Source organism: Megascapheus bottae, chromosome 6, assembly GCF_031878675.1.
Source record: "Megascapheus bottae isolate mThoBot1 chromosome 6, mThoBot2.hap1, whole genome shotgun sequence".
Classification (NCBI taxonomy): domain Eukaryota; kingdom Metazoa; phylum Chordata; class Mammalia; order Rodentia; family Geomyidae; genus Megascapheus; species Megascapheus bottae.
This window is the reverse complement of record NC_143514.1, coordinates 19,557,324-19,573,725: the sequence shown is the minus strand read 5'-3', so window position 1 is coordinate 19,573,725 and position 16,402 is coordinate 19,557,324. Positions and strand designations below refer to the sequence as shown.

Below are 16,402 nucleotides of genomic sequence, written 5' to 3'. Positions count from 1 at the left end.
CTACCTTGCTCTTTTTGCTGCATTCTGGTGCCCACAAATAGCTGTCATCAGCAGGCCCACCTAGTAGATGACAAATTAAACAACCAGCCAATAATTTTCATTTCATTTAAAAAGTATCATTTTCATTTTAAAAGTAGTTTCTTTCAGCATATGCGCAGAGAGATTGTCCTCCTCCTCCTTGTTTTTCCTCCTCTTCCACTTTTGTCCTCCTCTTCCTCTCTTCTTCAGTACTGGGGTTTGAATTTAGGACCTTGCACTTGCTATGCAGGCTCTCAGATTCTCTGGCTCTCTACAACTTGAGCCATGCCTTCATCCCTTTTTGCTTTCATTGTTTTTTGGAATAGATTCTCTTGTATTTATTCCTGGACTTTCCTGGACCATAATCTTCCTATTTATGCTTCCCCCATAACATAAATGGGATAGCAGGCATATACCACTACACTCATTTTTCTGTTGATTGGAATGGGCATCTCTCAAACATTTGCCTGGGCTTGCTTCAAACACCTATCCTTCCATTCTCCATCTCCTAAATAGCTAGGATTACAAACATGACCCATCACACCTGCCTGAAAACCAGTGTTTCTAAAATTAAAAAAGAAGTTTCTTATCACATGACCTAGAATCCGCTGGAACATCTATTGGTGCATCTCTTAACCCTGCGCACAATGTTATCAGTGACAAATGCTATTGTAATGTAACTGGATATTAAACAGCATGAACAGTGAGCTCACAAAATCCCTTAAAACTCTGCCCTACATCTGAGCTGATCATAAAACCACTAAGGTGTTAGACACTGCTTCATTTTGTCTCAGCAGAAATCACCTCTCCCCAGACGCTACAGCTGGGTGCCACTTGGTGCTGTTAAAGGCTGCAGTGCAGCTCCTCTTAGACCTACTCTGCCCCCAAGCACTGCCTGGCCTCAACTACCATTTAAGGAAGAAACCTCAACCTTCCCACTGAGAAAACAAGCACATGCAGTGAAGGATTTCAATTTTATCATGTTCGAGGAAGGACTTGAGAATCCTATGGGGTTGGGCGGGGTGCAAGGGAGCTAGATCTGGTTCTGCTTCTAACTGGCTGTGTCCAACCTGAACGAATGACCCCATTCTGTGACCTCAAGTTCTTTCTCTGTAAAATAATGGTAAGACTGGGTGGCCAGGCCCTGAATTCAGGCACCAGGATACACACACACACACACACACACACACACACACACACCCCAGAGTTAATAAAGGTGCCTACCTCATAGGGTTGTTTTAAAGATTAAATAAATCAATGGGCATAGACTAAATGAGCAAATGTCCAGCATGCATTATTATGTACATGTACTTGTCTATAACAATGGAGGTTTCTCTGGCACAACAGGATCTGAGACTCTTATCTTCAATTAATCTCTAGAAAATGGGAAGTGGGGCTTGGCTCAAGGGTAAGGTGGTAGCCTTAAGCTGAAGAGCACAGAAACAGCACCCAGGTCGAGTTCAAGGCCCATGACCCACAAAAAAAAAAAAAAAAAAAAAAAAAATGGAGGCTTCTGTAGCACTCCATGATCTCCCAGGCTACCTCAGGAAAGTCTAGTAAATGGATGTTCTGTTGCTGCATTTTCTATACACTTGCTCCTCCAAGCTCCTCCCACACCAGATAAGAATAAAGGTATGAGTTTGTTGTCCTATTGGCATGAGAGACTTCTCTTGGCTCCAGGAGAGGCAATCACTTATATCCACGGAAATTGAATGTAGCTAAGCCTTCTTTGGTAAGGACATTGTAGCATAGAAATAGATACAATCACTCCATGTAAATTTCAGGAATTTCCTGCCTTGAGAAAGGGTGTTAAGTCCTAGGAGCAGCAGTGTCCTAGGTCTCTGCCCAGACTGTGATTGAAGTCTGGAATCAGACACTTTCTGTCAATTCAGTAATGGAATCCAGAAATCTAGGCTTCCATTTCTGGAGAAACCACCACTACCATTATCATTATCATCATTGTCTCTTAAATTAACACAGTACAGCAAAACATGAGTGTTTCTCAAATACCCCACGCCCATGTGCATGACATATTTTTATGATGAGGAAACCGAGGCACAGAAAATGAATTGCCTGAGGCAAAATATCCAGCATTTAATCTAGGCTGCCTTGTTCACTTGTTGGTGACATATTTTTCCTGTGTCATACTTTCATCCAAGCTGCCTGATAACTTTGTTGAACCCATGTTCTGAACTGACACACCCTCCTTGGAAGGCAACAATATCCAACTATTAATTATTGAAAAACTTTATTGATGATCCACACAAGTTGGTTGCTAGAGCTGGGACCTACTGGTCTCTGGAGACCGGATTCCTTGGTATGGCCAGAGGAAAAGCTTAATTTTGAGCTGAGCTACTACTCTCTAGCCTGGAAATATCAGCCCCAGGTGCTTCCATCCCTCTGCCCAGTGCACAATCTGTGCTTAGGGGCCTTAATGGCCATAATGCCTCCAATGTGGTGTTTAAACCAATAAGGCTGCAAAGAAGTCATGGTATGTTTAATAATGGCTTAATGACTCCTTGTGAGATGCAAGACTTCTGGTTCCTGTTTGGCCTTGATTTACAGCTCAACTCTGGCTGTGGACAGCCAAGAAACCCCCTCTAAGTCTCTAACGGAAGAGGGAGGTGTTCACACCAGGCCTCTTAGATTCCTTTAAAGATCGAGAATTCAAATGAAATACAAATGATGGTTGATTCCTCAGCCCTCTCACTAATCTCTGGGGGCACTGAGAATATAAATGTTTTAATCCAGACCCAACCACTCTCAATTCATTATAAATGAGCCTGGTCCTACGGCCTTCTGGTATTTCTTTCCAACTTTTTGGGAGGTTTTTGCTTTTAGGGTTTTTGGTTGTTGTTTCTCTCTTTTCAGTCATGCTAAGGTACACCTCCAATCCTATGTGTCTTTTGGGCAGGGGAAATTCATCTTTATGGTTCTATTCTTCATCTCCTCCAACAAGGTGAGCCTGAGGCAAGAGCCCAGGGGTCTGAGCTGCAAACAGTAGTGTTTCAGTGGGTCGCCCAATGCTCTGAAAGGCATTCACTCCATGCATGCAACTCGCTTCTATTGCATTTTTATCTGATCCATAGCCTGCTATGCTGGAGCCTGTTCTAGCCCGGGAGCCTCTCACTGTCTGTTCTGTCTTGCCTAGGCTCCCTAGTTGAGTCCCTGACCTCCACAGTCAGATGAGGAGGGGCCTGACATTCCAGGCCCCAAAGCTAATTACTGATAGCCTGCAGACTCAGGCTCTCCAGCCCCTACTCACAGCTTAGAACTGTTTTCACACAAGGTACCCAATAACTCCCGCGCAAGAGGCGGCTAGGGGATGAGCTTATTTCTCCCGGTTCCCAGCAAAAAGAGCCAAGGAAAAGGGCAGCCCAACCCCTGCGCCAGACTGATGTCAGAAGATCAGGCCTCCAAGAGTTTGCTGTGGGAGGAGATCTGCTCATTAACTCCACTCCCTCACCCCTCCAGGGACCCGGACCCGAGTTCAGGACTCTCGACGAAGCTCTGGGCGAGGGACTCACCCGGATAAGGTTCATAAAGGATCCCTGCCCTCCAACGGAGTTTATTCTCCTCCTCTCCTCCAACTGCCTTGGGACACCGGGCTCAGGGTGAATTGGGGGTTCCCGGACTCCGAGGAGTTAACCCGCGCGGGGGCGCACGTGACGTGGATAGTTCCAGCATTAAGTCAGAGGCGCAGCCCCCTCCTCTGCCCCCCGCCCCCCGCGGCGCGCGCCGCTCCCGGGGGCTCCGCGCCCCCGAGCCCAGGTCCCTCCCCCTTGGCGGGCGCTCGCAGGCCGGGCGGGTAGCGCGAGCCCCGGAGCCCCCGCGGCCTGTGCGCCCCAAGCCAGCATGGACCCTGAGCGCTGCGCGCCTTTCGCTGTGGGGCCCGCACCCGGTCCCTTCGCGGCCGCCGGAGACGAGGCTCCTGGCGCTCCGGGAACTCCCGACGCGGCGCCTCACCTGCATCCCGGGCCACCCCGAGGCCCGCGGCTACCCCGCTTTCCGGCCTGCGGGCCTCTGGAGCCCTACCTCCCGGAGCCGGCCAAGCCGCCCGCCAAGTACCTGCAGGACCTCGGGCCCGGCCCCGCGCTGAACGGCCGCCACTTCTACGAGGGCCCCGTGGAAGGTAATGAGCGGCGTGGCGTGGCGTGGCGTGGCGGGTAGCGTGCAGCCAGACCTTCTCCCCCTTCCCTACCCCGGCCCGCCCCGGCCTCTCTGCCTGCATCTCAGCTCTTAGCCCTTTTCGCCACCGTAACCTCGGAAGCCAGATGGCCGCTAGCCCGGGCCAGGCGAAGGCCAGTGCAGTGCGGGAGGCCGGATCGTCCGTGCCCCCGGCGGCAGGATCGGGAGGCGGGAGGCCCGGGGATGGTAAAGCTGCGACGACCGAGGGCACACTCGGAAAGGAGCGATCCGCGTTGGGCTGAAACGGCTACCGACCCAGAAACCTGGATTGGGCCGAGGGCCCGGGAGCCGCAGAGAGCCCGGACGCCGGGAGAGCCTTGCTCGGCTTTTGTGTCTGGCGCTCGTTGAAGGTGTCCAGGCTCCGCCTCGACCTGGAAAGGCCAAGCCGGCTTGAGCCGAAGGCTGCGGCCTGACCTGACCCGCCTCTCCTCCTCTGCTCCGGCCCGGCCTCAGCGGAAAGGGCGCTGCCTGGGCTTTAAGCGCTTGGGGAGAATGGCTGCGGAAGGTCCCGCAATCTTGAGGCCATTCTCAAGACTGAATAACTTAATTTCTCTTCATTTCTTAGACGAACCAGGCCTCCCCGTCGTTACACACGGGGACGGTCGTCCTTCGGGGAGCGTTGGCATCCCCCGCCCCCGCCCCAGAACGTCACCGCTGGGTGGTGGAATCCCGAGCTGCTGGGTCGTAGCGGGTGTCCTGGATGCTAAGGCCGGTGGGACCATGCCACGGTCCAGGAATGCGCCCGAATGCTGGGGCCTGGCAGGCTGGTCCGCCGCTCCACGGCACCTCTGCTCTGTGGGGGTCTCGGAGCCCACGCCCACCCTATCCCCGCTGCCACTCTTCACAGCGTGGGGGAGCGATGGGTCTGTGGAGATCCTGCCCGGCCCTGCCGCAGCCTGTGCCGGCCTGGCGTCTCTCAGGCTTCCACGAAGTGGCCGGGCAGCTCGGGTCTACGTGCAGCCGGGGTGTGGGAATGCGGAGGGGAGGGCGGGGAGGTGTGTGGGGGTCAGCGGAGGAAGTGAGCGGGTGCGCGGAGCTTCGTGTCTGTGCCCTTTGAAAGAAGCCCTCCTGATAAAAACCACAGTTGGAACTTAATGAGAAGCAGTTGGCCTGGCTCCTCTGATCCCTGCCAGACGCGGCGGCGCGCCGCGCTCACGGCACCTCGAGGGACAGGTACCGGCCTGGCTGAGCGCGGCGCGCGGGCACCACCCGCGCCCGGGCCCGCGGGGCTGCGGCCGGCGCCTGGTCCATCGCGGCTGCCTCGGGCTCCGCGAGCGCTGGGGAGGAACCCGGCGTCCGGGGATCCGACGGCGAGGACGTCCACCACAACGAAATGCGGAGTCAGAAAACCCCAAAGCATCCACAGTGACCAAAAAGTAGGGTGGGAAAGTAAACAGAACCGCGGAGCAGGGCGGACGGAACGAGAGGCCGACGGCCGTGGGCAAGCGGGGTCAGAGGAACGGGAGCGTAAATGAACAACGAAAAAGGGAGCCAACAGAAGCTTGGATCGGAGGAAGCGGGTACATGAGAGAAGAGAGGAAGGGGAGAAGGGACGGAATGAAGGGAGGCTCTAAAGAGAATACAATAAAATGAGGACTAATGAGATAAGAAAATTAAATTCACGCTCAGCCGACAAACCAAACGAAGAGATCCCGCCGGCGCTTGTCCCCCCGGGAAGCCCTGGCCGGGGTGCGGGGAGCTGGGGACGGCGACCCCGCGGCCCGGGCCACACCACGGACTTGGTGAGAAGTTGTCGTCAAAGAGAAAATATGCCTTATGCCCTTTTATTTTTTTAAGAAGACAATTCTATAACTTTTATTAATTTAAGAGGGGAACAACAAAAATTAATCATGTAAAAGAAAATCGAGTTTAGAAAAAGGAATTGTACCAATAAAGACCTGTGAGCGCGCCCCTGCGCCCCTTCTCCGGTGTGGTCTTGACCGAGGCGGAGCGGTTGCTGGCTCTGAAGCCCGGCGCAGTCCTCTCCGCCCCCCCCCCCCCCCCGGGCCCCACGCCAGCCACCCTTACCCCCTCTCTCGACCGGTGGCCGCTGTCAGGGCTCCCTCCTGGGAGCCACCCGTCTGGCTCCCCGGGGCTGGGCTCCCAGATCTTGACCACTGCTGGGGTTTGGTCCTTGAGGCGCGGCCGACAGCGAGTCGTCCTGAGCCTCCGCTGCGACCTCTAGGCCGAAGCTGGCACCTATTCCAGAAGAACCAAGACCCCGTCGGGGTTTTCCAGTTGGCACTTACGTCCACATCAGCTTCAGGTCTTGGACCAGGACTCCGGAACCCCGTCTCAAGGAACTCTGCAGCCCATTTAATGAACTGGGTATAGCGACAGGAAATGGATCAGAGCTGGGTTGTGGGGAGAGGGGAAAGCTGGGTGGTTGATCTTAACGCTTGCCACAATGGACGTGGCCTTTTGGGCAAGGGGGGCACGTAGCAGGCCCCCCTGGAGCGGTTCCTGCACAGTGGCTCTGAGCAGCATTGAATTGGAGATTTGGTAACCGCCCCCCCTCCGAACCACCTCACTCCCCGCACCCCACGCCTTGGTTTGCAAAGGTGTGAAGGAAGACGACTTAGGGGAGAGCACCATCCACGCGTTAAAACTCCTGGTTCCCGGCGTTCATTTCAGAACAGTGCTGCTGTGGTTCCAGATTGCGCCGGCCCAGGACACCCCAGGAGCTGAGCCTCGGCCTTACAAGACCCAACATCAGTACCGTCGCGCCACCATTACTGTCTGGACAGAGTTTAATGCCCCTTTCTCACTGCGCTAATGTTCTCTACTTAACATGGTTGCTTTTAAACTCCTGCTGGTTTCCGCCTCTGAGGTGCTAGGATTTTCTTCATTGCCATCCTCCATTGACCTCACTCTTCCTTTGGGGCTGGTCTTTCTGGACCTGTCTCCACTGGAAAAGGAGGGCATGCTGTCCTTCCTCTGGAGTCCTCTAGCCAGATCAAAGAAGTTCTGGGACAATGACAACTGTAGCCCCAGGAGTAGGTTTCTGGTCCTTTGAGCCGGATAGGTAGACATGGGAGGTGAGCAGGAGCCAGTAGGCATGGCCACTTGTGAGCAGCTGCTCTGAAAAATCTGCTGTGCTGCCCGCTTCCTCTTCATCCCTTGGCTCTGTCAGCTTGGCGACTCAGGATCCAGAAGACAAACCATGGGATCTCAAATGCCTGCACATCCTCTAGACAGGTTCTTACTGGGACCAAATATGGGGGATACTGAGGCAGAACTCTCTGTAATGTCAGTACTCTCGGAACCCCTGCCCTGAGTTCTTCCCACTTCTCCTTCCTTCGTTCTGTCTTTCTTTCTGATGTTTTTTCAATTTTGTGGGATTTTTTTTTTCCCCATCAGTGGTAGAGCTCAAACTCAGGGCCTGGGTGCTATCCCTGGGGTTTATTGCTCAAGGCTAGTGCTTTACCATTTGAACCACAGTGCCACTTCTGCTTTTCTGGTGGTTCATTGAAGAGTCTCATGGACTTTCTTGCCCGGGCAGGCTTTGAACTGTGATCCTCAGATTGCTGCCTCTTGAGTAGCCAGAATTACAGGCATGAGCCACCCATGCCAGGCTTTGATTCATCTTTCCTGATTCCTCCTTTCTAACAAATAGACTTTCCCTAGAACTAAAATGTGTTGGCCAGAAACAGAAGGCAGGGAGTGGAGCTGTTTTCCCCACTTGGTTCCACATGAGTCATAAAGGAGACCTGGCACCTGCACTGTCACTGTCGGCTGGGCATACTAAGAGGTCAGGCCCTGTCTGACTGCCCCAGGCCTCCAGGACTCACATGAGGAGCTTATTGCACAGCCTGGGTGGCCCTGGAGAGTCACTAACTACCTTCCATCTGAAAGATTCTTGCCCAGTTGGTCTTCCAGACAGGAGCTCATCTGCCCCAGATGCTAAAAAGCCCATCTCTCTGGTTGTACTCCACCCCACTACAGCTGTGATCTTGACACCAAGTCCCTGGGAAGAAACAAACTCTTGGTGCCAGCTAGCTAGGCCTCCTGAGAGCTAGGCCCCCCCACACACACTGGAGATGGGCCTGGGGCCAGAGAAAAGGCTGTGTGAGTCAGTGGGGCGTCTTTGTGGCGTCGAGGCTACATCCCAGTAGACTGTAGGGGAAGAATTTCATGGGGACACTGCTGGGGGTCCTTGCCAGAGGGAAAGGGCAGGGCCCTCAGGGTGACCTATTTTTCACCATGCCCTGTCAGTTGGTCTCATGGTGGGGTTCTGCCAAGCTTCCTGAATGAGGGTTAGCACGTCAGAGTGGGGCTGCTGGGAACTGTTCCCAGGCCACAATCACGCCCTCCCCTGCCTCTTAATCACAGGCCATGGAGGAGTAGTCAGGAACTCCTGAGCAGGGTGGGGCAGGCAGTGAATAAGTGGGCGAGGGGGCTGTTCCCCCATTGCGACACTAGTCTCCCTCTCTCCTGGGAGCACAACTGATCTGGGCCTCCACCTCTATGCTGAAGCTTGAGTCCTTGCCCAGACATCACAGTTGAAGAGGAATGAAGAGAGGCAGACCCTCTGGAATCTTTGTCTCTACTTGTCCTTTATACCCCACAGCTGGAGGATATGCTGTTGACCTGAGACTTTGGGTTCAGAGAAGGAGACACAGCCAAACCAACCAAAGGTGGTCTAGACATCTGTGTCCATTGCCTGCCTGGCCCCGGGAGCAGAGGCAGAAAGCTGAGGGCATGGGAACCGAGGCCTGCAGCCTCAGAAAAAGGGAGCACTTCCTGGCAGGGGTGGAAGATGTCAACCACCCCATTGTCACCCCCGCCCCCATTCTTAGCCCTGCCAGGGTGGCGGGCCCTGCTATGGCGCCAACCCTGGCACCTCCACACCCTCTAGGACACACCACCACAGAGCACTTCCCCGAAATGAACCCCCTTCTGGGCCCAGCAGATCCACCCAGACCACAGAGCACATGGTTCCCTAGGGCCCCCTCCCCAGCTGGAGGCTCAGCAGGCAGGCCTCTGAATGCCAAGCTCCCTTGGAGGGTGGCTGCCTGGGAGGAAGGGAAGGGAAGGGGAAGGAAGGGGGAGGCGGGGACTAGAGCGTCAGTGCTCTTCCCCTCCCTCCATTCCACCCACAAAACCCCCTGTTCTGTTTCCATCCTCCTTTTTGTTTTCCATTGCAGCTGAAGAGAAAGCCTCCAAAGCCGCCACCACCTTCTCTCAGCTGCCCTTGGACTGCCGAGGGGCTCCCAGAGACGGGCCCTCTACTTTGCAGGGCTCCCCAAGCCCCTGCTTGGTCAACCTACGTGTCCCCGTTTCCCCGGGACTCCCTGACTCCATGGAGTTGGCCAAGAACAAGAGCAAGAAACGTCGGAACCGCACGACCTTCAGCACGTTCCAGCTGGAAGAGTTGGAGAAAGTCTTCCAGAAAACCCACTACCCTGACGTGTATGCCCGTGAACAGCTGGCTCTGCGTACTGACCTGACTGAGGCCCGAGTACAGGTGAGGGCACTGTGGGCTCCAGGCTCTCTGGATGTCTTGGCCACTTGGGCCAGCGGCCAGACCCTAAAAAGGCTGGGAGATAGGACCCTGCTGTCTCACAGAGCTGCACGGCCCTCCTTCACCCTCCATGCCCAGCTTCACAGCAGCTGCAAGCTCTTATTAGAGTCCAGGCTGAGTTTCATCCATGGGTTCTGGGATCAAAGGACCTATCTGTGAGCCTTTTTTTTTTGGAGTGGGTCTGGTCCTGGGGCTTGAACTCAGGGTCCATGTGCTGTCCCTGAGCTTCTTTTGCTGAAGGATAGCACTGTACCACCTGAGAAACAGCTCCACTTCTGGATTTTATTTTTTATTTTTTGTACTTTACTAGAGATAAGAGTCTTGTGGGCTTTCCTGCCCAGACTAATTTTGAACCATGATTCTCAGGTCTAGGATTACAGATGTGACCAATCCTGAGATCAGAGAATCAATTTTGTCACTTACTAGCTAGTTGGCCAGGTGATTCTAGGGCATGTTATGGGACCCTATTTCCCATTGCAGGTAAAGGAAATGACAGTAGCAATTTAGTACCTTAAGAAGTACAGGTTTACCAGGTGCAGTAGTTCACGCCTGTAATCCTAGCTACTCAGGAGGCTGAGATCTGAGGATCAAGGTTCAAAGCCAACCTGGGCACAAAAGGACCTGAGTCTCTTATCTCCAATTAACCTCTAGAAAATGAAAGTGGGGCTGTGGCTCAAGGGGTAGGGTCGTAGCCTTAAACTGAAGAGCTCAGGGACAGCACTCAGACTCAGAGTTCAAGCCCCATGATCCACAAAAAAAGAAAGAAAGAAAGAAAGAAAGAAAGAAAGAAAGAAAGAAAGAAAGATCACAGGTTTGGCAGAATTTTGGAAGCAGTGAAGTGCCAAATATTCATCTAGAGGCCACATAGGGTAGAGTCTAATAAGGGGAAGAAAGGGTAGGAATATCCTGGGAAGGAAAGGAAGTCTGTGCTAAGTGTGTTGTAAGTGACAAATAACATGAATGTAAGCCAGGAGCTTGCTGCCCACACCTGTAATCCTAGCTACTCAGGAGGCTGAGAGCCGAGAATCATTGTTCAAAGCCAACCCAGTCAGGAAAGTCCATGAGACTCTTATCTGCACTAACCACACACACACACACACACACACACACACACACACAGAGTAGAGCTGTGGCTCAAGTGGTAGAGTACAAAGACACCCAGGGATAGAACCCAGACCCTGATTCAGGATCCAGGAAAAAACAAAACAAAAAACATGAATGTGGCAAGGGAGGCTGGGAAGGAGAGGAAAAAAGCTAAGTATGAGTCTGGCCCAAGAGGAATGTGGTCATTTGTGACCACCCAAGGGGCCAGGTGAGAAAGATGAGATTACTGCCCTGACAGAGAAGTCTACCTTTCTCACCTCAATACAGAAGAGGCTCAGTAAGGGCAAACCTCATGTTTATTTCACCCTTCACAGGGCCCTTCCAGAAGCTCTCTGAATGTGCTGGGGAGGGGCTAGCTCCAGAGCATATGGGCTTGGTAAACTAGTCTATAGAAGCCAAACACCATGGAGCAGAGGCCAGATAGCTGAAGCCAGAGAGGTTTGGACCATTTCCTCTGTTCTTCTGCTTCTCTGTTCTTCTACATGAGGTCCAAAGCAAGTTCTAGAACTCTTTCTCAAATTCCCCAGAGCTACTAAGTACGGGTGGCTCATACCTATAAATAATCTTAGCTACTCAAGAGGCTGAGATATGAGGACCAAGGTTCAATGCCAACCAGAGCAGGAAAGTCTGTGAGACACTTATCTCAAACTAATTAGCAAAAGCCCACTAGTGTAAGTGTGTGAAATGATGAGAGGCAACACTTAAAAAGCCAAGTAAGAGCTTGAGGCCATGAGTTCAGCCCCAGTACTAGCACAAAATTTTTTAAAAATGAAGAAATAAAAGATCTGTCAGGGTCCAAGTCATCAGAGTGAGAAACCTAACATTCAAGAAGACACCTCCAAACTACACAAAACTAGGGGAAGCCTGCCCAGGGAATCTTTGGAATAGCTCATTTTGTGGTAGGGTCTCAATAGCTCTTCTCTGTGGAAAGCTTTGGGGACAGAGGATGGCACACACATATTTCTCTTACTCTTTCTAGGCCTTTTCAACCCTGAAAGGGTATAGGGGTGGCCATGAAGCTCCCAGACCCAGTCTTGAAGTTTCCCCAACAATTGAGGCCCTAGAGGAGACATGTTTTCTGAGAGGAAGATGACAAACACCCAGAAACCCCATCCCATGAGGAGAAATAGTAAGACCACAACCCTGACATTGTTGAGGGCTGGTCTTTCAAAGCCCAGGCGGAAAGCCAGAGTGAGGACTCTAAAGGAAAATAGTGGTGACAGCCAAGTCATTTCCAGGAGATTATCTGATTGTTGGCTCCTGGCCTCTTCATATGCCCCAAAGGAAGAATGTAAAGATGGGAAATCTGGGCAGGTGCATGGCCATCCTTGACCTTGGCCAGGCCTGCTCTGAGATCTCTTAAACCTGGGGAAAAGGAGGCTAAGAGTGCCTATAGTTTCTTAACTGTCAGGGCCTTATCTTGACATGAGAGGGGTGACTACAGGGAGGGGTCGATGGGAGAGCTGGGGGATTTCACCCAGCCAGAACAGTTGGTGAACACACACACACACACACACACACACACACACACACTTGACATATGTGTAGCTTTTTCTGCTGTGATTCTTAGCTGGATCTCTGGAAAATCACAATTGTATTCAATGTTAGTTTGATACTAACATCTCTCCCAGAGCCACAACAATGGTTTTTTTGTTTGTTTTTTGTTTGTTTTTTGCCAGTTCTGGGGCTTGAACTCAGGGTCTGAGCACTGTTGTTGGGCTTTCTCAAGGCTAGTGCTCTACCACTTGAGCTGCAGCACCACTTCTAGTTTTTTCTGTGTATGTGGTACTAAGGAATCGAACCCAGGGCTTAGTGCATACTGGGCAAGCACTCAACCACTAGGCCATGCTCCCAACTCACAGAAATTGGAAGGTAGAAATATATACCACTAGGTACTGGTGGCTCATGCCTATAATCTTAGCTACTCAAGTGGCTGAGATCTGAAGATCATGGTTCAAAAACAACTCAGATAGGAAATTTCTTGAGACTTTTACCTCTAATTAAGCACCAAAAGGCCAGTGACTCAAAGTGGAGTGCTAGTCAGCCTTGAGAGAGAAAAAAGGAGCTCAGGGGCAACACCCTGAGATCAAGACCAGCCCAAAAAGAAAAAAAAAGCCACATACACCAATACAAATAAATAGAATAGTAGCAGGGATATGTTGGTCAACACAAACATCACACAGGTATACACAGATGATTGTGTCACCTGCCAAAAGATCACAAGTGAACAGTACAGATAGATTTCCAGAGACTTCAGAGAAGCAGAATATGGTGGGCAGTGAGAGAGGTCAGGCCTGCTGGAGGTATCCACACTGCATATGTGTTGGAGTGGTGAGTAGCAAAGGCAGGAAGGAACAAATTTGCAGAATGCCTCAAAGGCGAGCTGGGGTTGGAATTTAGAGGACAAGTAGGAGGAGCTGAGTGCTGTTTCCTGGCAGAGTATGAAGCTCTAGAGCAGGGCAAGGGCTAATCTCAAGGGGCTTAAGTTGAGGAGTGGGCTGTGGGCCAAGGGCTCCAGTGAATGAATGAATGAATGAATGTTTAAGCAGCACCAGCACTTGAGCAAGAACACCTTTATGCTTCCCCAGAGGCTGAAATGTGGGTGGATGGAAAAAGGCGAGGGAACTAGAATGTCAATGCCTATGCCCTGGGATCCTCAGATCCACAGCAGACAGTCCCAGGCAGGCTAGAGAGCTAGAAAGTGACTCAGACTGGGGAATAGCTGCAGGGAGCCCAAGGGGCCAGTAAACCACTCTGTGCTTTGGCCTCTCCCAGGCCCCTTCTTAGACTGTCCTACTCCAGAGAATAGTTGTATATTACAAGCCCCTTATAGCTTGGGATCCTCCAGTCTGGAGCCATTTACCATCCATCCCATTAGTGGACACAGCCATCAGCCTCTCCTCAGCAGATTCCACACTTCAGAACTGTCTAATACTCAGTAAACATCACCAATTGTCCCTAGGTCTGGTTCCAGAACCGCAGAGCCAAATGGCGGAAGCGTGAGCGTTATGGGAAGATGCAGGAGGGCCGGAACCCTTTTACTGCTGCCTATGATATCTCTGTGCTGCCTCGAACTGACAGCCACCCCCAGGTGAGACCCCAGCCCCTCCCTGAGCCAGTGCCTGACCATATCCCATAGGATTGCCAACAAGCATGTAAGTCTAGCTGGGTGGGTGGCTCACATCTTCATCTTAGTACTCAGCAAGCTGAGATCTGAGGATAATTATTCTATGGGACTCTTATCTCCAGTTAACCAGCAAAAGGCTGGAGGTGGAGCTGTAGCTCAAGTGGTAGATCACTAGCCTTGAGTGAAAAAATTTAAAGGACAGAACCCAGGCTCTGAATTCAAGCCCCAGCACTGGCATGAAAGAAAAAAAAAAAGTCAGTTCTGGTCCACAAAGACTTGGACCAATTCCTGGATCATCAGGACTCTGTGTGACCAAAGAAAGTTCCTCTTGGGTTGTGGTTGCTCCTGAATGCCAGTACTGGTGGTCAGAGGGGTAGGCCTGGGCTAAACAGCCATTTCTTGGAAAGTTTCTGAGGCCTCAAGGACAAAGAAAGAGCCACTGAGTAGATAGCCAGCACCTGGGGCAACTTGCTCATAAACCTACTTTTCCTCTCTCTTTTCAGCTACAGAATTCACTGTGGCCCAGTCCAGGGTCTGGGAGTCCAGGGGGTCCATGCCTTGTGTCTCCAGAGGGCATCCCCTCTCCATGTATGTCTCCATACTCCCACTCTCATGGGAATGTGGCTGGCTTCATGGGGGTGCCAGCTTCCCCAGCAGCCCATCCTGGCATCTACTCCATCCATGGCTTTCCTCCTGCCCTAGGGGGCCACAGCTTTGAGCCCTCCCCAGAAGGTGACTACAAGTCTCCAAGCCTAGTCTCACTCAGGGTGAAGCCCAAGGAGCCTCCCAGCCTGCTTAACTGGACCACGTGACAGTCCCATGGACACAGACTGCCTTCCCACCTGCTTTCTACTCCCAGCTGCTCCCTACCCACCACCAGGGAGCCCATCCCTCTGCCTCCAAGCTATAGGGAGGTGGGGGCTTCTGGGGGCCTAGGGAAACAGCTCGGACCTTCAGCCATCAGCAGGGAATAAGCTACAGGATCCCTTCTCCCACAATAGTTGGGGATGCCTGGGAGAAAGGGGACTGCAAAGCAAGCAGAACTCTCTTCCTGATACAGACTTGTGTTTCCTCATTCAAAGTTGGCTGGAGGAAAGGAGGCATGGTGCCTCAAGACTTTGCCCAAGTCCAGCTGTCATCTCTCATGTATTTGCCTCCTTACTCCAAGAATTCAGGAAAATGAGAGGAGGATACAGATTGAACTGAGAAGCTTTTTGCCACCTCTAATGGTGATGCTTCCCACCACCAGGAGGCATGCACCTATATTTGACACTGACAGGGACCTAGAAGGTGGAGGTCAGCATATTTTAAAATGTAGGTGTGGCTGGGCACTGATGGCTCATGTCTGTAATTCTAGCTACTCAGGAGACTGGGATCTGAGAATCACAGTTTAAATCCAGCCTAGGCAGAAAAGTCTGTGAGACTTATCTCCAATTAACCAGAAAAAAAATAAATAAAAAAGCCAGAAGTGGAGATGTGGCTTGGCTCAAGTAGAGTACCAGACTTGATCATAAAAGGCCCAGTTCACACACATGCACACACGCACACACACCATGAAGCAGGTATCCCCTATGCCAAGCATCCCTCATGCCTGCTCTGTACCCCATCTCCCCAAGTGTTATGGTGTCATCTCAAGAAAGGGAGCAGAAAGTCTTCCAGTAACCACCAAATATTTGGATTTGCTTCCATGGGATTAGGCTATCAGAGTTATGCCATGGAAACTCTATTGGATGTTTGTAAGAATAAAATACATTTCTACAGACTGTTGTACAGAGATCCTGACCCCATTTTTTTGGGGGGGGGAGTAAAGAGTACTAATTAAAAAGAAAAAAGGACGTAAGGCACTGGTGGCTCACACCTATAATCCTATCTACACAAGAGGTTGAGATCTGACATCTGAGGGTCACAGTTTGAAGCCAGATCGAAGCAATACTCTTAATTCCAATAAACCACCAAAAACCAGAAGTGGAGCTGTAGTTCAAAGGGGTAGCCTTGAGGTGTGAAAAAAAAAAAGCTTAAAGACAGCACCTAAGCCCCAAATTCAAGCCCCAGGACCAACACAAAAAAAGTTTGGTTAAGAAAAAAAAAAGTCAGGTATGGTGGCTCACACCTGTAATCCTAGCTACTCAGGAGGCTGAGATCTGAGGATCAAGGTTCAAAGTCATCTCAGGCAACACAAAGCCAAGAGACTTTTATCTCCAATTAATCAACAGAAAAGCAGGAAGTAGGGCAGTGGCTTCAGGGTAGGATGGTAGCCTTGAGGTGAAGAGCTCAGAGACAACACCCAGGGCACAGTTCAAGCCCCATGATACCCCCCCCCAAAAAATTGTACTGGCCAACATAGTAATAACATGGTGGGTTTTGTTTTTAATGCCAGGTAACTTTCTATCACCAGGACTTGGCACTCGGTTGCTTTATAGCTGGTCAGGGTCTAGGGTCCT

General features: G+C 51.6%; 1 protein-coding gene across 1 annotated transcript; it reads left to right on the top strand.

The window, feature by feature from the left end:
- The first annotated feature begins 3,873 nt into the window (after positions 1-3,873).
- On the top strand, positions 3,874-14,773 carry Alx3 (ALX homeobox 3). The gene is made up of 4 exons (XM_090333691.1): positions 3,874-4,150; positions 9,354-9,673; positions 13,797-13,925; positions 14,465-14,773. Exons 1-4 carry the CDS (start codon positions 3,874-3,876, stop codon positions 14,771-14,773), a joined length of 1,035 nt encoding a protein of 344 aa, XP_090189817.1.
- Positions 14,774-16,402: the final 1,629 nt, after the last annotated feature.